This window comes from Dendrobates tinctorius, unplaced genomic scaffold, assembly GCF_039654945.1.
Source record: "Dendrobates tinctorius isolate UK_male_01 unplaced genomic scaffold, ASM3965494v1 ptg000049l, whole genome shotgun sequence".
Classification (NCBI taxonomy): Eukaryota; Metazoa; Chordata; class Amphibia; order Anura; family Dendrobatidae; genus Dendrobates; species Dendrobates tinctorius.
Genome location: NW_027361717.1, coordinates 9,368,406 through 9,392,120, shown reverse-complemented (window position 1 = coordinate 9,392,120; position 23,715 = coordinate 9,368,406). Strand labels below are relative to the sequence as shown.

The following is a 23,715-nucleotide window of genomic DNA, read 5'->3' as shown; positions in this document are numbered from 1 at the left end:
ATTACTATTTCTTGCAGTCAGCTCCTAAGTCACCATGTGAATGGGTTTTTCAAGCACAGGGACAGAAAGTTGTCATGTGGGCACAGGTGCAAAAATATTTTCGCAAAGCAGGTTTTTACTTCCAGATAAGGATTTTTTTTTTTTTTTTTCATTTAAAGCATTGAAATGGGCAGTGATCGATAGTTTAGTTTTCATATTAAATGCATTATGTGCTAGGACCTGAGCAGCAATTATAGGGGAAGTAAGACCATCATAATGGCCAAATTGTCAAAATTGAACGGCACTTTAAATCTGCCCCCGGCCTTAGGATATGAATTGGGAAATTGAGATAATAATGGTGGTGGGATGAAACTGCAGGCAGGGGTGGCCTGTAATCATGTATGAAACATTTCACCAGTCCGCAGATAATGACGGCTTTGTGGATCTCCGCTGACAGTCGTGTTCTTACCAGTCTTCTGCTGCTCGGTCACAACCCCACATTATTCTGTTAAACTTCACTACTTTTCCCGCAGGCGCTTCTTTTATTATAAGGGTGTTGCGGTTTTGCAGGAAAAGCCAATTATGTATTATAAATCAATTTTCTCTGCTAAGTGGGCTTGTAGGGAGGAGGCAGTGGCACAATGGCAGGCTGGCAGGAACATCCTCCCTACGTCCACATAGCTGGTGCATTGCCAGAAGTTGGGATCAGGTTCCCCGGAGTCACCCCTCGCCGAGCTGTCCTCGGATTAGTTTCCTGTAGGAGACTAGGTGTCTCCGAGACTCGGTATGTAAACACAACCTCTTCTAGACTGAGCGGATCGAGAGCCCAGAGCCTAATTATAGGAGGATCTGGCCTATAAAGAGGACGGCCTCACTGAACTGCGTTTCAGTTTTCCACACACAAGAAAAACGAACAGAGTTCGAATTTCAGCGGAGGGTCAGCAGCGTTTGGTGCAAGTTTCATTAGTTTTTCTCACATGAGGCTAAAAAAAGTCCACAGCTTTTGGCTTCTAAGTGCGGTCTGAATTTTTTTTTTTTTTTTTTAGACCTGCAATGCCGATTTTGGTCAGACAGGTGTCTCGGAATTTGTGTTGACTACACAATCCAAAAAAACAAAAAAAAATGGATATCTAGAAAGCCTAAGACTACAAGGGCTCGCGACTGTAATAATCAGACCAGCCCTTGTAGTCTTAGGCTTTCCACATATCTGAATATTATTTTTGGGGGTTGTGTAGAATGCACAAGTTGCCTCCGATAATCGGAACACACTCGACCACTCAAGTCTGTGGTTCCATTGAAAACATTGGACGACGGTCGAGTGCGGTCCGATTTTCATGAACACTATGAAGGGAGAAGATGGGAGGTTTTTCTTCATTCTCCACATTCGAGAAACTGACCGCACGTATATAACTGAGCGCACGCGCCCACCGCGTACTCCGAGCGCACCCCCCCAATGCACTCCGAGCGCACACGCCCCCCCCACGCACTCCGAGCGCACGCCCCCGCACTCCGAGCGCACGCAACCCGCCCCCACGCACTCCGAGCGCGCGCACACGCACTCCGAGCGCACGCGCCCTCCCACACGCACTCCGAGCGCATGCACTCCGAGCGCATGCGCCCCGCCCCCACGCACTCCGAGCGCACTCGCCCCGCCCCCACGCACTGCATAATTGGAACAATTTTCTAGGAGGAGAGAAAATCGGTCTTTTGAGCCTAGCCCAATAGGTACGAGATCTATCTGTGAAAATCACAGATAAAACTCGCATGTGAAAAACAGACAACTGTATAAGCCCCGATTGAAGAAAAAAAAAAAAAAAATTTGTCCAGGATATCCAATCAATCGAGAAAACCCGATGAAACATGAACCAAACTCTGATAACTTGCTGAAACTCGGATGAATCTCTGATGAAATACATTCATAAAAAAAACCAAAAAAAAACTAGTGCACAAGATGCTTTGTGTTCAGTTTCATTACGGTACCTAGGGCGGGTTTTGATGACCACATCAGAGAATAAACTCTGCTTTTTAGGTGCATGTTTTGTACTTTACTCCCATGTAGGTTTCTCCAAGCCTTTTCAGGAGATCTCACGGTTATCTAGAAACTATAAAGCCAGTGTATTTCCGTCTTGAGCACTCCAGTGTAAACTCCGGAGAAGTCGATGGGAACTGGAGCCAAGTGCTGTAACTAATAGTTTAGCCGTCGGCTTGTCTGACCCTGGACCATCAGCTGTTATTACCGGGGAAGCCACATCCGCAGTACATAGGTTGGGCCTGACAGTGGGAGATGTTCTTACACAGCCAGCCCTGTCGGACGTGGAATTGACAGGTCAGGAGAAACTTCCCTGGCTTCACTTCATGTGGGATAGAGGGCACAAAGGGAAACATTTTTATGGATGGGGACACAATGGGTTTTTATGGCTACTTTGCAGCAGAAAGTTCTATTAATTAAGCCCCCTTTCTGCCCAAAAGTAGTATAACACCCTTAGTGACCCTACACAATATTTGATCTCTATTATTTTCTCGGGTGCACACATGAGGCATTATAAATTTGTAGAGGGCACACAGGTGGTCATTGTTAATGTGCAGTGGACAAAAAGTGGGACATTAATGTTGCGTCGCTTTCCCCTACACAACAATATTATGTGGCGCTAATTGGGAATATAACTTTGTGGGGTCATTATTATGGTTTGTGGTACTAGAGATAGCGCTTGCCTGGTGCATGACTACTGGAGGGGGCAGCTTCTGTATAGCACTATTATTTGGGGGGCTATAATGTTGATAGAAGGGCTATCCAGGGCAATCTAGTAAAGTAACACTATAGAAGGGACGGTAATGGGTGCACAGTTGGGGCTGTATGTGGGAAGGGGAGTCTGTGATGGTTAGTAAAAGATAAGGAGGATGCTAGATAGGTGAAGGGGCAAAGATGGATTTGCAGGGAAACTGTGCCGACAAGTTGAGGTGGAGATTATTTTTATGGCAGTCGGGATCAGATGCAAGAGAGGGAGAAATGGAACATCTCCAATCAAAGTCACTGGAACTAACGTTCTGCCGCCATATGGCCCAATGTATGGTGGTAATAGCGCACTTTGAACCACTACTGCCTTACAATGATATAGCCCTGGTGTGCCATAATTACTCTCTGGGTCGGACTCTGTGGTATTATTGGCAACAGTGGTCTTAACATGTGGTCTTTTATTTAGTGTTTAGTAATAGTTTGGTGGTACTACGGAGTGGTAACAAAACACGACCATGAGCATGGTATGGCGGTAGTATTTGGATCTCATCTAGTTGTATTATTGGTAATAGTTTTCTTTCTAAACTGACTATGGATGATAGAATATGCCGGTGTTCGTCATCTATTCCAGAATTTGGGGTTTCACTTTGATCAGGCTTTGTCCTAAATTGATCTTGTGCTTATTCTGCATAATTAGAAGGTCAGTTATAGTAAAGGAGACATACAAGATGCAGATCATCGGACCGTTCAAATTAGGTATGGCTGGTACACAATTTTGAGATGCAGTCCTATGTAATGCCACGGGGTGTGTACTGGCAGGTCTTGCCCTACCAATGTGGCCAAGGATGAGAGTCTCCCATGGGCCATACAGAGCGAAGAGAGTGATGACTGCAGAGATGCCGGCCAACCTTCTGGCTTGTCGTACAGTAACCGGCAGCCTGATTCCAGTTACTCTTCCAGAAGCCTCGGTGGTTTCATGTGGAGTAACTGTGCCGCTCTTGCAGCATTCCTCCTCTCCTGCTGAGCCAACACATTGAGAAACCTCATCCCGCACCGCAGTCTGGAAGGGCTCGGGTCTCAGCGGCCACGCAGCAGCGCTGTGCACAGACACCATCTAACAAACTCCATTAATTATAATGCACCAACACTAATTAATGACACATTTACAGGCTATTCATAGACTGCAGACTTATCACAAGCCACAGAAAACAACAACTCTTCAGCGAGGACTAGGAAGGGACAACCAGCAGACCCCGAGCTCCCAGCTTTCAGGCTTTGTGCACACATGAAGGCAAAAGTGACAATTGTAGCCAACATCATGGTCTTATTTCCAAGAGACATACTTTGGGCTCACTCACAGCACTATATTTATTGGACAAGTGCCATCTTTTTTTTTTTTTTATCGGATAGTACTAGAACCAATGTTATTTAATGTGGATCAGTGCAGATTACCGATTATTTTCACTAACAGAATCCGTCTGTGAAAAAAAAAAATAAAAAAATTACAGCATGTTGTGACATCACTGCGAAATCAGAAGCCACTCATCCATTATAGTCTATGGGTGCGTGGAAATCATTGTACTGCACTTGGATGTCATATGAGTGCAGCATGACTTCCGAGCACTCGCAGAATGGAGAAGATGGAGAAATCTTGTTCTCTGTCTTCTCCTCATCTGTGATATGATTATCTCATCCAAGAGAATACAATCACGCAAAGCTGACACCCGGCTCAAACTTGGAGCAGTTTGATTATAGTGTCAGTAACAATCAATCCGATTCTCTTGGAGGAGAGCGTCTACACTGGTGTGACCGCGGCCTTACAGTCTACCTTGTCCGAAGACCACAGCCCCCTTCTCTAAAGATTAGCCGATCGCCCTCACCCGGCCCAGCCGATCGCCCTCACCCGGCCCAGCCGATCGCCCTCACCCGGCCCAGCCGATCGCCCTCACCCGGCCCAGCCGATCGCCCTCACCCGGCCCAGCCGATCGCCCTCACCCGGCCCAGCCGATCGCCCTCACCCGGCCCAGCCGATCGCCCTCACCCGGCCCAGCCGATCCATCTGTCCCATAAAATGCAGAAGACTTGAGCGTATCTCCAAAAATATTTTTTGGACAGATTCACTCAATTCAGAGAAGATGGTAAGTATTCCATTTGCCGAGGGTTCCATCTATGAGCAGACCCCCAGCAGCTTCAGTCCTGTCATTGGGGACACTTCATACAGTAAATTACCCTTCTGAAATAATTACAATGCTGTACACCGTCATCGTTACATAAGCATCATTATCACCGTGACATAACTATAACATAGGTGTACACACGATACAACGGGAAAGTGAATTCCTGCCCAAACAAGCCATAATCCCGCACAGACAGTCACGGCAATACAAGTCACTGACGCACCACCTGCACATCATATGATTTGGACGGTAGTAAAAATACATGACCGGCTCTTTCCAAATTTTTCTTTCCAAGAAAGCTGTAAAATATGCAGACTACGTCCAAATGACTCATTAACATGTACTTTTCTAGCAGCACAGGCATGCTTTGCCCAAATTTGTACTGAAATTTATAATTTAGGTCTTTTCCCTTATTATGTCAACATATTCCCAAAAGGAAAAGCAGGAAAAAATGCCAAGCCATAATTAGAGCCTTTGCGCGCAGGTTTTCTGGCAGTAATCAGTCGCACCGCGCAGAAACTCCGTCTCCGGATCATGACGAACGGCTTCTGTACAAGGAGATTAATTCATCACTTCAACAAACAGGTTAAAAAGGTTGATCTTGATTTCTCCCTCTTCAAAAAAATATACTTTATAGACATTGACTGTACTATGTGCAAAACTACAAGGAGTTATTCCAGTCGGAATAACAGATTTGTCACTATTACTACTAGGCTTTAGTGTAGTTTTTGATGCGCTCCTTTTGCTGGAAATGAATTAGAAAAAAGGAATTCACAATACATGCTACATTCATTATTAAATAGACTTCTTAGACCTGATGAGGCTGAAGTAGTTACAGTGAAATTCATTTTCAAAGTTTCATCTCAATCCTTTTCCCATCTAGCCCGATTTACAGAGCCTCAGAGTCCCTCTTCCCTGCTGCCGACCTCTGACGCTCAGTACAACCTGTAGATGTCAGTCAGGATGCCAGGGCAGAGCCTGAATAAACTTGAGATACTAAAATTCATAGTTAGGGATATAGCTCATGTATCAGGATTACACAGCAATTCTGACATGGATTTCCACAGTTGCTAACACCCGTCTCATGAGGTCTAAGTGATCTAAGAGAATATGAACATTATATTGGGTCCTGCTCACAACCAACAACTATGAGACCAATCAGTCACTGCAAAACATGTGCTCTGATGGACTTAGCCTATTGGGTTTAGACATAAATGGGTCCTCTCGAAAAGCTATCTGCCCTGGAGCTTCCCCCAGCAACAGTAGCTGGGGTTTTGAATGGAGAACTGTAGCAAACAGCTGATCGATGGGCCAGCTTTCACATTTGATAAAGGGATTATGCTAAAAAAACCCTTTTAAAGGGGATCTATCACCAGGATTTGCAATTGTCCCTAATCTGACAGCAGCATAATGTAGGGACAAAGACCCTGATTCCAGTGATGTGTCACTTGTTGGGCTACTTGCTGTAGTTTTCATAATCACTTTAATTAACAGAACATTTTCTCTAAAGGACTAGTAAACCTGCTGCCTTATAGTCCTCTGTATTCACGAGCTCTGTATAACTCCACCCCCACCACTGATTGTGTACACTTTGCATAGGCTGAAAGCGGCCAGAAAGCTGCCAATCAGGGGTGTGGGTGGGGTTACACAGAGCTCAGCAGTCAGAAAAGTGCTAGATTTGCAGCAGAGAAAACAGTGATTTTATCAACACTACAGCATGAAGCTCAGTAAGGCTGGTTTCATATTAGCATTTGGAGGCGCAGCGGATGCTCGCCGTGAAGCTCTGCCCCCTGCCGCACCTCCTCCGGTCAGCTCCGCCTATGGGCGCATGCCACTGCATGCGTACCCCATCTTTAGCATTGGGTACGCAGGCCGTGCGCAGGTATGCTTTTGCCGCCGCGTGCGTCCTTTTGACGGTGCGGCTACCTGCGCCAAATGCAACGTATTGCATTTTGGTGCGATTGCCGCACCATCAAAAGGACGCATGCAGGTGGAGCTTCACGGCGAGTGTCCGCTGCGCCTCCAAACGCTAATGTGAAACCAGCCTAAGAGACAAATCATTGGAATCAGTCTCTACCCTATATCATGATACTCTCAGGTGGGGTAACAAAAACAGATTATTAAGCTGGAGAAAAATTGCTGATTTTTATTGTTGAAGAAGGATAAAAAAAAAAAAAAAAAAAAAAAATATGAATAATATTACATGTCTGGACGGAGCCCGACGGCAATTTCTCCCCGATTGATGCAAATACTGTAAATGTCTTTAATGTTAATACATGTTCTGAATCCGGCTTTAGCACGCAATGAGAACAAATCATGTATTTTAATATAGCACGACCTTCCCAAGATTATGCATCACCATAATCAGAAAATTCAGTTCCTTCACCCTTCAGGTTTATGGACATCCGCTGCCCTCTTGGTCTGCCTGCATAGGAGACTTTTTTTTTTACAATTTATTTTTCAGGATTTGAAAGTTCTTGTTACTCCTTATTAAATTATAGGGTAAAAACTTTCACAAAAAAAGTGTCACTTGGTGGCCTGACCATATGCTGGCAGGCAAGACGGGTTGTCCTAGTAGGACCTCATCGGGCACAGGACCATCACAGGGAAGGTTCCCACGTTACATGGCAGCCCCCTCTATTATCTGAAGTTGGGCGCAGCACCTCTCGCGGACATGTGCGGTCCATGAAATTTTACATTACTTTTGTAGTGGTACTAAGCAAGCAATGGTAGCCACTTCTGTCAAAATCAGCAGTTTATAGGGGTCTAAAAACTTAGACCGGGAGTAAGCAGGTAATTTTAGCTTCACATTAAGGAGGTTAGCTTTGGTCATACAGCCCCTAGAGAGGCCTGACTGATATTTTCATGATGATCAGTGAGGGGGTCTGACTGCTGGAACCCCATCAATCCTAAAAACAGGTCTCTGAAAAGTAGCAATGGTCAGACATCTAAACCCTACTTCATTCATTCTCTATTGAGGAGACCTCAGCACTGGTTATCGTAGAGATGAGCGAATATCTTCGGCTCCCTCCTTATTCGGTGAGCTATAGCGCTTACCGAACAAGCTGCCGCAGGAACCCAGATGCCTGGATCGCTTCTGCAACCACGGTGGGTACCAGTGATCGGACCCCTCAACTCAATCATAATTCCGATGGCATAGCCTAAACCTTCACTTAAAGAGAACGTCCCTTTAATATTCACTCTTAGGCCGACACCCAGCTGTGCATTATTCATCTATAGCCACCAGGTAGCCCTTGCTCCGAGTTACATACTAATGATTTCTCCTCGTTCACAGAATAGGTGAGCAGCGTCACAAGTCATACAGCTACAGCCCAAGAACCTTGTAAGCACACAAGGCAAACAAGGACAAGGTATTGGGTTGGGATAAAATGTCTGTGGTTTTGGAGGTTTATGAAGGAGATAAGTAACAACGTGTTAATAAAGACGGAACAGTATATCAGAAACACTCGAATGACCTGAGCAACATTTTTGAGCACACATGTTAAAGAGCTCAAGCTGAAGGAAAGCTGAGAAAAGCCTCATCTACGAGCTCCCTGGAGATGCAATGGAGCCAGACTCATAAACCAGGCTTTGCAAGGGCCTTAACGCTACTCAGTACATGGAAATGTGCTAGCTTTACTTCATTGTGACACGGAGAAGAAGTCTTCTCTAAAGAAGAGATTTACAAGAGACGATAAAGAGAGACTTATGATGGTTGGAAATGTGTGGCCCAAACCTCCGGCAATCAATGGGATGAAAGTAGAGAGGCTGCGGACACTGGAGCTTACAGTCTACTAGGATGAAGGTATATGATAACGTAGGGTTGGGGGGGTATTTTTGTATAGTGGACCAGACAAATACCAAGGGGGTTAATACACAATGCTGACGAAGACGTCACCCAGCTTTGACCCATGAAATACCAGAGATGAGGAGGACTCAGTTTAGTGGTTGAGTTACGAGGAAGAAGTGTAGCCGCAGCTCATCAGTAGAGGAGGGCGTGAAGAAGCATGACGGAGATCCTAAAAATTTATCTTGTCGATTCCTCTCCCCTTTTCCCTCGCTCTCATGTCTAACCTCTATCTCTGACTCATGTGCTACATTTAGATTTGGCGCTTCTCTCTACTGAAAGAGGAGTTATGCTTTTTTGTTATTTCACATACTTATTGTGTCTCATGTTTGTTTTATGCAGCTTTTCTTGCAACAACTCAACTGTTATACATATAAAATGTTCTTACCTTGATCACTTCAGGTGTCTGCTGGATAGATAAAGTAGAGCTTGCATCCTTGACTTGGCTTTGATAACTTGGTGACATGAGGGGACTCTGAGGAACCAAAGTTTCTTGGAGGATCTGCATAACTTCCTTCTGCTTGGACAGGGTTCCTTTACCGGATCTCCAGTCCACAAGCTCTTGAGCAAAGTCCTCAATGCTGCCCAATATGCGTAGTAGAAGGTCGTCATCTTCTGTGGGGCTAATGTTAGATTCATTTGCGAGTACAGATGGAGCAGGTTGTGCTCTGACGTCTTCCTTGAGACCGGGCAGTCCAGTTGATTGTTTGGAAGGTGCTGGTGAAGATATTGGTGGGTTTTTTAAAGTGCTTTCAATTTTTTGAGAGAAACGTTCCAAGTCTAAGAGCAGTTTGTCTATTTCCTCATGGTCACTGCTCCTGCCCATTCTCATTGGCACTGCTGCATTCACATTATTGGGAGCTGCGGGAGATCGGGCATTGGCAGTGTTGGGATGATCTGGAGAACTAGTCGAAGGAGTCTCTTTAGGTACATGAGGACGAGTGGATGGATCACGACGCAATTTCTCCGTTGACCAGCATTTGCTTTCAGACGTCAGCGGTGCACGTGTAGTTGGTGACTTCTTTTGGTGAGGCGCCATTTGTGAATCTGAATCCTCTTCAATAAAGAGCTTTTCTGTCGCGTTCCTTGGCAACTTCTCCCTATTGTGAATCTGTGATGGAGGATTTGTTTGCTGAGAAGTTATAGAATGATTTTTTAGCGCAATAGATTGGTTCTGTTTATTTCTTTGCCATGTCTTTGCAGGTAATGGAGGAGCTACGTCTGGAACGGACTTTATGGTACTAGTTTCACCAACAGTGGCGGGTTGTGACGTAGACTCATGATTTTCATTGGTGGTTGATGAAATGGCTTTCAAAGAAGGGGGAGTTTGCACAACATCTTCATACTTTGGGGGCTGTTCATGACCATATATTGGTGAAAATGGATGTTGCTGCAGACTGTGGAGGCTTTTAACAAGTTCAGCCAAGTCATTAGGCTCAGTTCGTCCATGGGAGCCCTGCTCCAGTTCAAAAGGAAGCTTTTTCAGATAAGAAGATAGTCTTGCCATGACATTCATGTAAATGATCTCAGGATTTGGAAAATGATCAGAACCCTTACCATCTCCCATACCACCGCCGCTTCCACCAACCGATCTATTTTTTATACACTGCTTTATTATATTAGTACATTTCTTCAGGTCTTCAGAACATTTCAGTAGAATATCCAAACACATCTTTATATCCTCCCCAGATCCGGAGCTGTCAAGTTTATGCTTCTTCAAAATCTGGTTTATCAGGTTCTCCTCTGAAAGTCCTTGCAGATACAGCGAGGCCAAATTAATATTCTGTTCTAGCGAGGTGCCATGGGGCATTATTGTTTTTTCTTCTGATGCCTGAGACTGTAGCAAACCCAAAGGCGGACAATTTTCATTGTTATTGAATTGGCCATATATAAAGTCATAGTCTGCTGACTTCCGGCCAAAAGATTCAGGACGGACTTTTCGGCCTTTTCTGAGATTGACATGCTGGTTTGAGGCATTCTTGAGCTTTTCAAAAGAGAACTCTTTTGTTTTTCCACTTGCGAGATTTATAGCTTCACCCGTTATGTCTTTCAAACTGCTAGTGTTCTGAATGGTGGCAGTCTTTTTACCCTTATGGTTCACATGAGGGTAATCTTCAGCGGAAACCACACTTTCCCCCACTATTATTTTGTTGCCATGATCAGGGGTCATCTCCGGACCTTTCAGAAGGTCTGAACACACAGTGTGATGAGCAACCAGGCACTGGACCCCCAGTCTATGAGCCTGGCAACTTCCGAGACAATAATGTACTACATTCTGAAACTTATTGTCCAGTACCACACTATTGTAATATGTGATTTTGCTTACAATTACCTTGTAAGGTGCAGCCATCAGGAAAATAAATACATAAATTAGATTAAAAATGAAGAAATTCAGGTATTTGCACCATCATATGCTTTAGTTATAATGTAAAACGTATCCACACAAAAATCTTGACTTCACTGTCAAAAGTTAAAAAAAACAAAACCATTCAAATTCACACATGCCGAGAATAAATACAGTCTCCCATCACCATTCACAGAGTGATCCAAAAAGGGACTTCACGTTCCAGTCAACTTTCCTGGGGATGTGAGAAGTAATAGTTTCTAGATCTCTGTATCTTGTCTCCAGCTTGTTCAAAACTGCATCTCCTAATGGTCTTTCCATGTAACGTGAGGCTTCTTGCAAAAATATAGGCAGCAGTTTGCAAGAACATGGCCATACAAAAGGAGTAAATTTTTTTTTTATATCCCTTTACTTAAAAAAAAAAAAAAAAAAAAAAAAAAAAAAAAAAAAAAATAATAATATACTTTTCCATTGCTCTCCACACCAAGGGTTTCCTTCAGAAACTTCAGACACACTGTTCAATGAGAGGACAACCTATGAAAAAAAAAAAAAAAAAAAAAAAGACAGGCAGAGAATTAGTAATACATTAATTCATACCAATACATGAGTATAACAAAAAAAAACAAAAAAAAAAACAACATGTGGGTATATGATTTATAAAGTTAAACTATTTTTCATAACTTGCACCAAGAACATGATAAAGGTGATGCACTTTAAAGACTATCTAGTCTTAACCTCCCCAGGTAAAGCTTAAATAACCATTTGCCATACAATGTTTTGGATGATCATTTGGCCAAGAGCCATCTCCCCCGAGGATCCCAATCACAGGAGCGCTCGCACTGCCATGTGATCCGGACATCTCTAGGGGAGATCTGCTGCCAGACTCCTCTGGCGGCAGCTTAGTCTTGGAGAACAAAAAGGATTGGCAGGCAAAAATCAGATTTGCTAGATCTTTCTGTTCCCTGACATATATTGGGGGACATTCGCGAGGCGCCCATACGTAGACTGTCAAACCAGTCTATAATGGCAGGTTCAGCGGACATTAGTCTAATGCACATAGAAGGGGGAGAGTCGATTACCCAAAAATGAATTTTAAATTGTCTGTAGTATTTTAGGGTCATATAAAAACCATACCAGCACTGTACCATATACTGTTACAGTACCTGAAAAATTAAATTTATATGAAACTCAGGAGGCTTCGGGGCACCCTTGTCGTGGCCAAGAGTCTGGGGCACCCTTGGCGTGGCCAAGAGTCTGGGGCACAGTTACGCCTCCTCATTTACATAAATGGAGATCTTCCCTGGGTGTGTCCTGCCACATGTTAACACAGTGGCCGCAAGCGTTTCCCTCCCAGTCTCCTTTCTTCTGACACGACTAGCTGAATTAATACAACCGACGCAAGACGAAAGGAGAGAGGGAGGAGAACGCGCACGGTCAGACACAGCCAGTGCGCATGCGGACACGCCGGCAGCATTCAGATAGTCCTCGCTCTGTTAAGCAAGAACTGTGAATCGGAAGTGCAGGAAGATCCCCATTACGCCACGCCAAGGGTGCACCAAACCCTTGGTCACGCCGAGGGTGCACCTAAGCCTGCTCACTTGCATACAAATTAAAAGCTATTTTCTCAGGCACGGTACCAGGCACAGTGCTAGTATGGTTGTTATAGGGGCTAAGTCTACTATAGCCCATTTTAAATGCATTTTGGGGGTGATGAACTACATTTAAGTTTGCACAGTCTAAGAATTAGACAGGACTGATAAATATGCCACATTGGATGTAGGGTAATTAATCAAGATGATCTCATATGTTATTCTTAAACCATTTACTTGAGTAAAGTGTACCAAATTTCTTAAGAAGTGGATGCCTCAATAAATTTGTCACATACTTTGGACAGAAAACGAAATCGACACCAGCTATGTACTACCCCAGATGTGATAAAACATACGCCATATTGTAGTATGGTAAGCTATTTCTTGGGTAGCGGTTGGTCATGTCCCCTTTGCAAAGCACTGGTTGACCAAAAATGGCACAAAGTCTTTTGCCTAAATACACTTTGAGCTAAATTTTGTGTCCATTTCACACGAGAGGGAACAAGAAATTTTCTTCCATTGTGCGATATAAAAACCATTGCATAAAATGATTGGAAAATATAAGATCTACTTTTTGGAGACCTAAATGGATACCCATTTTGAACCTGCAGTTCAGCAGCTGTGGGCAACGACCTCATTCAAGAAGGAAAATGCACCCACTTCCAATAATGGATTTTACAAGCCCCTTTCGTTTTGGCCACCACTCTAGCTCTGGCCTGCCGCTACTTCTGAATGACAGCTTGCACGTGTGTGATCCACCCGGTATGGACATGTGGCCAGCTGTCCGCCTCAGATCTGTGATTTACCCGGATCAGCAGTCCACTCCGGGGTTTTAAATCATTTCTTGCCGAGCTGAGAGCTCACAGGCTCCAGTGCACCGACAGCTGAAAGAGCTGCCAGGCGCAAGCTGCCACTTCACACGGACTCTGAAGATAAATACTATTACTTGTATTTATATTTATTTTGCAATCATTTCGGCGGTCACTGGCCGAGGACATTTTTTTTTGTCACTTGCAACAAATTATAAGATAAACATCTGAAAATCCTGTTTGCTTAACAACGTAAAAGTGGCCGACTTGATTTTCTGCAGCTTGCAAACCGTGATATTTATAGGACAGGCTTTGTATTCAAGTCAAAGCCCCATTTTCTGGCAATAGTTCTATGGTCTTCAAGTCTAGTTTTTCTTCAAAGCACGTCAAGGATTAGTGCCGAACGTCAGAGACCCCGTGTGCAAAAGATGTGGCAACTGAAGTGTACCCATTGCCAATAGTTTGCACACATGGCGCGAGTCGCGCTCTTGTAGTGCGTCATGCCAGGATGCAGGATCGCTCTCAATGGTTCCAGCACTTATCTAAAAGAAGATTTGTGGCCAGAGGTGACAAGTCAGCAATCACCTGTATGTCAGAATCTCTCTGTACTTTCCATCTTCTCACACCACATGCTGCCACTTTTGCTCTTAAGGCTCGGTCACGTGGCCGTATTTTCGTTCTGAGTGCTATCCATGAAAAAAGAAAAAACGGATCACAATCAGACTAATCTTATTCAATGGGGCAGTGCTGATGAGCAATTTTTTTTTTTTTTTTTTTTTTTTTTGACTGTTCTACATTTTAAAAAAAATGGCAGCATGCACTAGTTTCTTCTGGAAATTGGATGAAAATCTAATAAAATGTGAATCAAGGATGGGTGATCAAGGACAAGTGGGGTCATATATGCACACACATGGGGCCCGTTTCATTAAGACTGGCGTTATGCACGCTATTGCTCAATGTCTAATTCATTAGGAGGTGCACTTAATGTATTAGATGCACCTTATAGCTTGTGTGCGCCATGGCAGACATGTTACTCCAGTCAGTGACTGGAATTCATTTCTGACTAAAATTTAAGCCACTAAAGTGGTCCAGGACACATCTATGATCTGCCCATTTTGGCAAAGCTTGCCAGCACTTGCGTAAAACACCAAAAGCGCCAACATTTTTTAACAAAAATTTTACAACGTTTTGAAGTTTTATGTAAGAGAGCTGACGAAAAAACAATAAACAATCATAGCCAATATATTACAGGACTATAGGTCCAGATTCCAGTCTAGGAAGCAATCTGACTGTCATTTTTAATTTTTATTTCATAAATGTATAGTACATGTTAAAATAAAAAACTAATATATCTGATCAGCTAAAAAAATTTTCTCCTCCAGGGCTGATCTTTCATTTTCTAAATTCTCAATTCAAAGTTAAAGTCTATATTCAGTGAAGACGGATTATTACATTAGTGAGATGGGAGACGGCAGATGGTGCCGATAAGATTCTATGCAGGAGGGAAGAGGAGGAAGAGGTAGGGGCTAGAGGCAGAGCTACTAATACTCCCCTCTCCATAGAATCTTTCATAGATCCCCACTGACTTGTGTGGCAGAGTCTGATCCGCAAGATATGAATCCGGATAGGACCTGCCGTGAGCCTCACGGATCTCGCACTCAGATCTGGGATTTAAATCCATGAATAAATCCATGGATCCTTTTGCTGTCAGAGGAAAAAAAAAAATGCTCTCTCAAGTTCAGTAGACATTAGTATTAAGGCTAAGCCACGTTCGCTGAGCCACGTCCATTTGACTTAATGATGGTGAGCATGTTTAATAGAAGGTTTCCTATAGTCACTACACATCAGTTCTTTAAGACGCCATAATAAGAGTATTTCATCCACTTTGTACTGGAGATGCCGTGACTGACACAAATACGAGCGCAGCTGACAGCGTCACTACAAGTCAGGATCAATCCCCCGGGCAAGTCACATCCATCACAAATGCTCATTCTCCAATGAACTTGACAAATCGCCGCAGAGGCAGGAACGTGGACAAGAAGGGGTAAGAAAAAGGCTAATTAGACAGCAGCTGACAAAGCTGCAGAGACCAAAATATCTGAGGTCAAAATGTCAGTGAGAAATCTACAACTATGACCAGACAGCTGCAAAACCAGCTTTGTCATCTGCTGGACAGCAGGACTACAGCCGTCATCAAGGAGGTCGTCCAAAAAAAGACCGTCATTTATGTATCCACAAAGCGTTCCAAAAATAATCAGCCCTAAAACTCATTCCATATTACCGGGAGGCCAGGTGAGTGATGGTGCAGGGTACCACCACACAGCCGGCGGGGATTTCCATATAACAGCACTACCATTCACACTCCGTGGGGAAAGGAAAGGAAAAGAACAACCCCTGATGGGCACATTGCTGACCCAAAACTGGAACTGTCCACTCCAATGACCATCACACAGTAAGAATACATCAGAACTGGTAGGAAAGAAATCAGCAAGGACAAATAAAGAATGTAAAAACCAAGCTACAGAAAGATACAAGAGACATATCAATACAAGCTGAGAAGGATCAGCATACACTCCAGGAAACATGGTGGAATCCACGTTCCTAGACCTGCACCCATAACATTAAACCTTAAGAACCATCCTCGTTCAGGGCGAACATATTGCTGTGCATCAAAGTACAGCTGCAACGTAAATAAAGACATTTTGTGGAAGCCTACAATGAAATGTTCACACATTTGATAAGGATTCTGAGGATAATTTACTCTAAAGTTCACGTCGAAAACTACTTCAAATACGCATTAAATACTCTTTCTATTCATTTCAAAGGAAAGTCTCTTTCGCTTTTGAGAGTTTTTTTTTTTCCACCCACGTACAAGGTTTTGAAAACCTCACAGCTAAAAACCAAGGGAAGAGTCAGATGGCCGCATAACTCGTATGTGGATCGCAACGCAATACTCAGACTGGCCGCCGGCTCTCCCGACCCGAGTGTGCGGCTGCATAGAAATACCTGCTGTCACGCTTGGGTTGGAAGAGCAGACAGCCAGTCCGAGCATTGCGCTGCGATCCAGGCCCGAGTTATACGCCAGTCTGACTCTTCCATAAAGACCGCAAAGGTCAGAAGCGTGTTGCCTAAACAATGTGCTTTTGCTGTCAATTTTTTACATATTTTTTAATGCTGGTTTGACTATGTTTGTTTTAAATATGATCAAATAAAGAGTTAATTATTGAAGAAAATGAATACTGGATATAACTCAAAGTGCTTCTATCCCTACGAGTGCCACTGCTGTGCGACATTAAAAAAAAAAACGGGGACATATCCTCTAATACTGAAGAGTCATGGGAAAAACGACCTTGGGGATTTTTACTCCACTTACAGTCCTTGAAAATTGCAACAGTTTGCAGGACACTCGGGAGTTTCGCTTCTCGGCTTCTTCTTGGGTCTTTTGTGGATCAGGCTTTGCTCATGGATCTTCATTATTGACAAACACAGCCTGGTCTGGTGCAAAGTATGAACATGGAGCTGTCTTTAGATTTCTGGACTGGACAATCAGTGGAACTCTCCATTTTTTCGCCTGTTGACAAAATGTGACCTCTTTGCAGCAGAGGTTTGTGTGTAAAGTGCTATATTCTGTAGCAGTCGTCGGGTTTACCATGAGTGGAAACACCGCCGTCCCTGCACTTATAGATTCCGGTGTAATTTAAGTCTATAGTATGTTTTTGGGGATGGGCAGTAAGAGCTTTCATGGGAATTTGTGAAAAATTATCTAAGATGGTTATAAAAGGAGCAAATGTAAAGAAGCATCTAATAAATATAAACCTTAATGAAGAATCGATTGGCGCCTGTATCCATTATTACGATTTTGGTCTTCACTCAGCACATACGCCTGGATAAACTGGTGAATTAGGATCGGTGCACACAGAAATAAGGTCCGGAATCATGGCCCACGGATGTACTACACGGAAATTATATGGAATGGACAACTTTAAAGCTAGTTGCTGAAAATTGCATTCTTATGTGAATTCTTTTAAGATGCAAGTTGTGAGAATAATAACTCTGATGACAAGATCCCGTAAAGGGTTATTTGTTGGGTAGTGTTTGTAAAAAAAAAAAAAAAAACTTTTGCAATTTAGCATAATTTTTTTGTGTGGCCATTTTAACACTTTTCTTTTGACTATACCTCATTGTCTAGGTGACCGACCACCACTGCAGTCTAGCGGCGGTGGTCGAACATGCACAGCGCTTACCAACTCTTTTGCCTTGAGCTTGTAAGCACTGCTATGTAGCATGGAGACGCACCGTTATCTATTAATCCGGGCCATCTTCATTGCAGTGTTTCCAAGCTAGAGAGCAGCGGCGGTCGGTCTCCTAGGCAATGAGCTAAAAACAAAAAAGTGTTACTATCGCAATAACAGCGACTAATTTTAATAAACTGTAAAATGCAAAAGTGCCCGTCTTTAAAAGAACTGTCCAACAACACACATCTATGATGATGGGAATAACCCTTTAAATAATATATTCAGAGAAAACCATGGCTGCTTTTAGTTGCCAACTTTCCACAAGTCCTTAAAAGCCTTCATGGATTTGTAAGTTCCCTCTCTCAGACTGTACTGCATGTGTCAGTCATCACTGAAGACTTGCGATTACATTCCTGAACTGGGAGGATCTGGATGAACAAGCGATCAGTACAGGGAATGAGGGCTCCTGGAAAAGCAAGTAAGTCATCCTAAAGTATGTGTGCCCACCATGGCATCATTAAAGCGGGCCATAGTTATAAAGGCTGAAGGTAGACTTGAGCCCATTGAGCTCAACCTACGTCCAATATTAGCAAAACATGGCTGTTTTCTCTTTTTCAGAAACAAAGCCATCCCTGACTATGGCTTCGATGCCAGATGAATTGAATAGAGTAAATATATATATATATATATATATATATATATATATATATATATATATATATATAAATATAATCAAGACACCAATAAAGGTTGGTGAAATGTGTGAAAACATATCAATAATACCCGTAAAGCATCTACAAAGCTTTTTAATTGCTATGATAATTTCGAATGGTTATAAGGATGTGACGCCTTCTGTAACTTCCCATAACGTTCCAATTATTCACAAGAGAATGTCCTAAAATCCAACAAAACCTCAAACCAGACTATAGGTCATCTCCATGTTCTCTAGAGTTACATACATTCTGTTGTTCACAGTTATCAAACATTTCAAAGTATTAAAAAAAAAAAATTCACAAAGTCCAAAAATGTCTACCCCAGTGATCACTAGTTTGATCAATATCTCCAGATCTGTCACTTTTTGGACCAGAACTCACACTGGTTCTTATCTCCTTTAAAGGCCAGCTCCTTGTGTTTTTCAGGCCCCACAAATCCGAAATAAAAAACCAAAACATACAGCGATCAATCATTTCCCTTTAGCTATCATTTCGGTCACATGACCGGGATCCACAACTTTTGACAGGTCTCCATCATGTGGCATAAAAGTATAGTTGCCCTTCCATCATTCCCGCAGTATATAGGCGTCCGTGTCTCCCCATCATTCACTACAGTCACTAGGCAGGGCACATACACCTGAATATGTTGTTTGGAGAAGTACAACACACAGATGTAGCAGAGTTGGGTTTGTCATTTGACATAACTCCCCATTGTACGATCTGCCGTTTACATGGGGCTGTGCTTACCCCTTTCTAAATACAGTCCCAAAGAGATGAATGACAAACTCAGATCTGCTCCATTCCTAGAACATAAGATTCAGCTTTAGATTTCCTCTGCCAAATCCCCGAAGTGTTCCCAGACATCACAGCCCCTAATAACAGCACTATTGCGATGGAGATGAGCTTACCGGAGGGTGCGACGTTCGCTCAGCGAGCTCTGGGGACGGCGGCGGCGACAGTAAACACGTACGAGGCCAGCTACGCATAAAAGGAAAGGGTTAGCAGGGAGCTGCTGCGGATCCGTGCGGCAGATCACATCTGATGACAAGACCATAGATAGAGAGGAGTGCACCAAACAGCAGAGTCCTCACTGTGGAGAGGAGGTAGCTTCGCTGCTGGGTGGCTCAGGGGAGGATTTCGCTCACGAGCAGCCTTTTTACCACCAGGGGCAGATCAACTCTGAGATGACACTTCTCCACATTTAATGCTTCCACAAACAGGACTAAGCACTTTCAAATCTTTTTTTAAACACAAAACAGAGCAGCTGTAGCTGCGGGGAGGGAGGGCGGAGAAGAAAAAACATGTGAATGTGAGGGATGAAAGGAGGAGGGTGGACATGGCAGTACAGATGGGGGCGATCCAACAGGACAGACGGGCTGTACTGTACTCACAGCTGTATACAGGGTGCTCACATCCAGCCGGACACCGTGTCCAACACTAAATATAGGCTGCAGGGGTCCACAGCCGAGGGAACGTAAATGGGGGCAATGCTTACAACCCAACAGGCTCCAAAGCAAAACCAAAACGTCCAGCGTTTCCCTGAATAGTAATCTGAACATCCTCTTCTCACGACCAGCAGTTGCACCAATGTGCCTCCTCCTCACACACATGGCCACCCAGCTTTTCTAGATTCCTAAAACTTATCAGCCAAAAGGCTGTAGTGGACAAACCAGACCGGAGTGTGGTGATCAGGCGACTGGGAAAGCTTAAAGGGTTATTCCTAAAAAAGCAAGTTCTACCTTATCCACAGGATTGATAACTTTGTGATCGCTGAGGGTCCGACCACTGGGACCCCACCAGTCCTGAAAATGACAAACTGTATGGAGTCTTTATAGTGGTTTCTGGGAAAGGTGACTTCAGAGCTTCTTATAGAGGACCTGTCAATTGGTGAAAAGTGGGCAGATTTTCCTATTTTTTTTCCCTGATGTTCCACCAAGTTTGGTTGTTTTTTTTTAAAAAATCCGCCATATTGATCCAGAGATGTTGGCCCTTTTCACACTGCGTTTTTCCCCACTTTCAGTGGTCCCGTTGAGGCTTGCATCCGAATCCCATTTTGCACCAATGGGGACAATGACAAGAATGATGCAGATGCAGTCACCTTGCGCTCTGTCGGGCATCATTTTCAGGCATGTACCCTTACTGGAGGTAGGCAGCAAGGCGCAGTCTACTACATCTCCCCCTAATAGGCGAAAATGATGCACGACAGTATGGTGACTCCGTCTGCATCATTATAGTCAACGGCCCCATCGGCACATACATCCAATCCTACGGACATAAGCCCTAATAGGACCACTAAATGTGGGAGAAAAAATGTAGTGTGAAAAGGAGCGGAAGTCCCACACTTATGACTTATGGCAGACAAAAAAAAATCCCAGTAATTGGGTGGTCACACAGATTTCCCGGAGATAGACATACAGATGTAGTATTGGTCTCATTTCTGCAGCAGAGTAGAGCAGGTCATTTAGCGATTTTCATCACAGTGCAGTTTTTCACAGGACTGCAGATAAATGTACTGAGCTATAGTAAGTCAGTGTTCACACTTCTGCCATAATGAGGCACGTTTCAGCAAATTGCTGCATAAACACTGGAGTTTAACCACGTTTTCAGATAATTGCTTCAAAAAATGTGCCTCAATGAGAGCCCAGCCCCGGGGCAGACCACCAAATAATTAGATATGTGGCAATCTCAGCTACATTGGAAAATTCTGCTATGTCTGAATGGAATTCTAGGGAGGATTCCTCGGACGACAGTGGAAAATTCTGACAATCAAATCACAGGGTATTTGGGTCCAAACTGGACTAGGAAATATCTAGAGCACAAGGGGGCGCCAGTGACTAAGTGGACCAAGTCTGACGAGGATCAAAGAGCAAGGAAAAAAGGAATAAAGTGAGACCAATGAGCAGCTGAACAGATACAGATAGCAGCGACCATCATGGTTAATGGAAACGCAATAGCCTGAAATCTGCCCCAAATGAAAAGTATCTCATCTCTTTCTCTACCTAATAGATACAATGAATGTGAAGTATAATGCCACTGATAGAAGAACCCACATCTCGACGAAAAATCTTCACTCTTAAAAAGGGAACCAGTCATCTGATTCATGCTGCCCAAATCACAGGCAGTATGAATTGGAGCCTGGTTGCCCGACTGCAGCACTGAGGAGGAGCAGGGCGCTTCTGAGAAATGGAGTTAAAAAAATAAGACAGTCCATTCATTTTTTTGCAAGTACAAGACAGACCTTTCTGTCAGGATTAATCAGTATAATAAAGGGACTGTCTAGGCTTGGGTGAAAGGAGTACAGTCTCTGTGTGACAGCAGAGTGGTGACTGTGTGGTGTGCACGCTGTCACGATCCCCCAGTGTGAGTGGGCAGTCACAAGAAAACATGTATGCGATCGATTTGCATGCTTACAGTCACATGCCAACTAGTCGTGTTCAGCTTCTCTCAATACACTACAACCGAGGTCAGATAAACACTTGATCGCAAGTATACAATTTGCATATATATGGCCAGGTGACCGCACGCTTGCACTCAGTAATCGTGATGGCGTACACATGGTGAGCTGGCGCAATTTAGCAGTCACAGAGTGATCATAGACTTTTGTCCTAAGCCTGGACAACCCCTTTAACAATAAGTATGCACTTACTATGCTTTGTGAAAAATAATGTGAAATTGTGGAAATAACCCTTGTGAGGTAGCGCTGTCATTTAGTTAGGGGATTCTCGCTAGGCAGCGAACAAATCGCATCCGGCACAGGTTTTCCATCCAAACCTAGCAGTCCATGCAGTTTATTATGCAGCATAAACCGTGACCCATAACAGACAGTTCATTTCACCAGCATAGCGTCCATTACAGAGTTTCCCTCTGTTAGCAAGGTCCAGCATACACAGGCTCTTCAGCCTCATCATTATCTCACCCAGGTCAGGGTTCTCTCATGGCTGTTGCTCCCCGCTGCAGACATCCACTCTCTCCTCTGGGACTCTCTGACGCTGGCAGCCATTACACACAGACACGCCACAGGCTGTTAGCCAGGAGACAACTCTCCTCACGGGACCTTCCGCTCTGGACCAACCAGGTTCCTGCATTCACCCCTTGTGACTCACCCCGGCCACATTATATCGTTCATGGCCACGCCCACTGGGTCACATGACTGACCTAATCACAGGTCCTTCAGGCATTTTCACACTCTTCGCAACCGTGCTTTAAACACACCCCCTGGGTGGGTTTGTAAGTAACCAGGCCCCCCCCAACTCTCTAGTTACCTGGAGACTTCTCCCTCACATATTAACGCAGCACCTCAGCAACGTCCTTGCTGATCACACATAGATAAGTCACCCATCCACTTTGAGATACATAACGGCCACTCAACACTCTGCCATTCATTCCTTCTCCTGGGACCTCCACACAGCGCCCCCTAGCGGAGACAGTGGTTACTACACCACACCCTTTAATATTCTGCAAACCAGTGTCAGTAAGAAAACTCATCCTGCAGGAAGTTATGGCTTTCACAGCAGCGATAAATAATCCATTACCACGGGCCTTGTGGCGAAAAGTGGCGACAGTAAAGACCCGGACACCTCCAGCATGGTATCACTTACTGGTGTCTAGAGCGGTTTTCAGAAAACTAGGCCCCAAACTATCATGATCTCTGCGACATTGTTTGTAGTGAAAATTGTTCCAATGGGGACTCGTGTTTGTGCCCCATTCTTTAATTTGCACTTAATTTTTTTTTTTTTTTTAAAGATAAACTTTACATGGATTTGTATTTTTACTTGCTCAGCAATGTGGACATGCCTCTGCTTATCCATACGTGACATTTTGCTCATCTATATAAGCCTAACTTGTAATTTTTTATTTTTTCCAAAAGTCACATTTTTTGTGCAAATATCTGCACAATTGTACTCCAGCACACACGTCCCAATTTGAAGAATTTAGAGTAAAAAAAAAAAAAAAAAAAGCAACAAAATACTTCAGGCCAATAAGGAGACGTGGCATAACAAAAATGCAAACGTTGAATCACATCCTTAGGGTCTACCTGAATCAGTGGGAGGCCATCTCCGAGGCCTGGTATTCATCTACTGGATGCATGGAAATTGATTCTATAAAATCTGAGTTTATCTGCTATAGTTGGGGCCGAGCACTGCAGTCCCCTCCTGCATGTGGGGGGTCCTGCACTGCAGTCCCCTCCTGCATGTGGGGGGTCCTGCACTGCAGTCCCCTCCTGCATGTCGGGGGTCCTGCACTCAGTTGTCTTGCTAAATGAGATGGCCTTTTTGCCATGTCCTCTG

General features: G+C 43.9%; 1 protein-coding gene across 17 annotated transcripts in view; it reads right to left on the bottom strand.

Moving 5' to 3' along the window:
* The window catches only part of PPP2R3A (protein phosphatase 2 regulatory subunit B''alpha), a 207,609-nt gene that overhangs the window by 83,835 nt on the left and 100,059 nt on the right, over positions 1-23,715 (bottom strand). For 12 of the 17 annotated variants that reach the window (XM_073576490.1, XM_073576481.1, XM_073576476.1 and 9 more), the window contains one exon: positions 9,126-11,615. In XM_073576490.1, the coding sequence (XP_073432591.1) occupies positions 9,126-11,087 (1,962 nt within the window). In that variant the 5' untranslated portion in view covers positions 11,088-11,615. Of the gene's footprint in view, positions 1-9,125; positions 11,616-14,064; positions 14,166-19,335; positions 19,637-23,715 lie in introns of those variants that run through there. The other 5 variants (XM_073576479.1, XM_073576480.1, XM_073576488.1 and 2 more) reach the window with 2 other exon arrangements.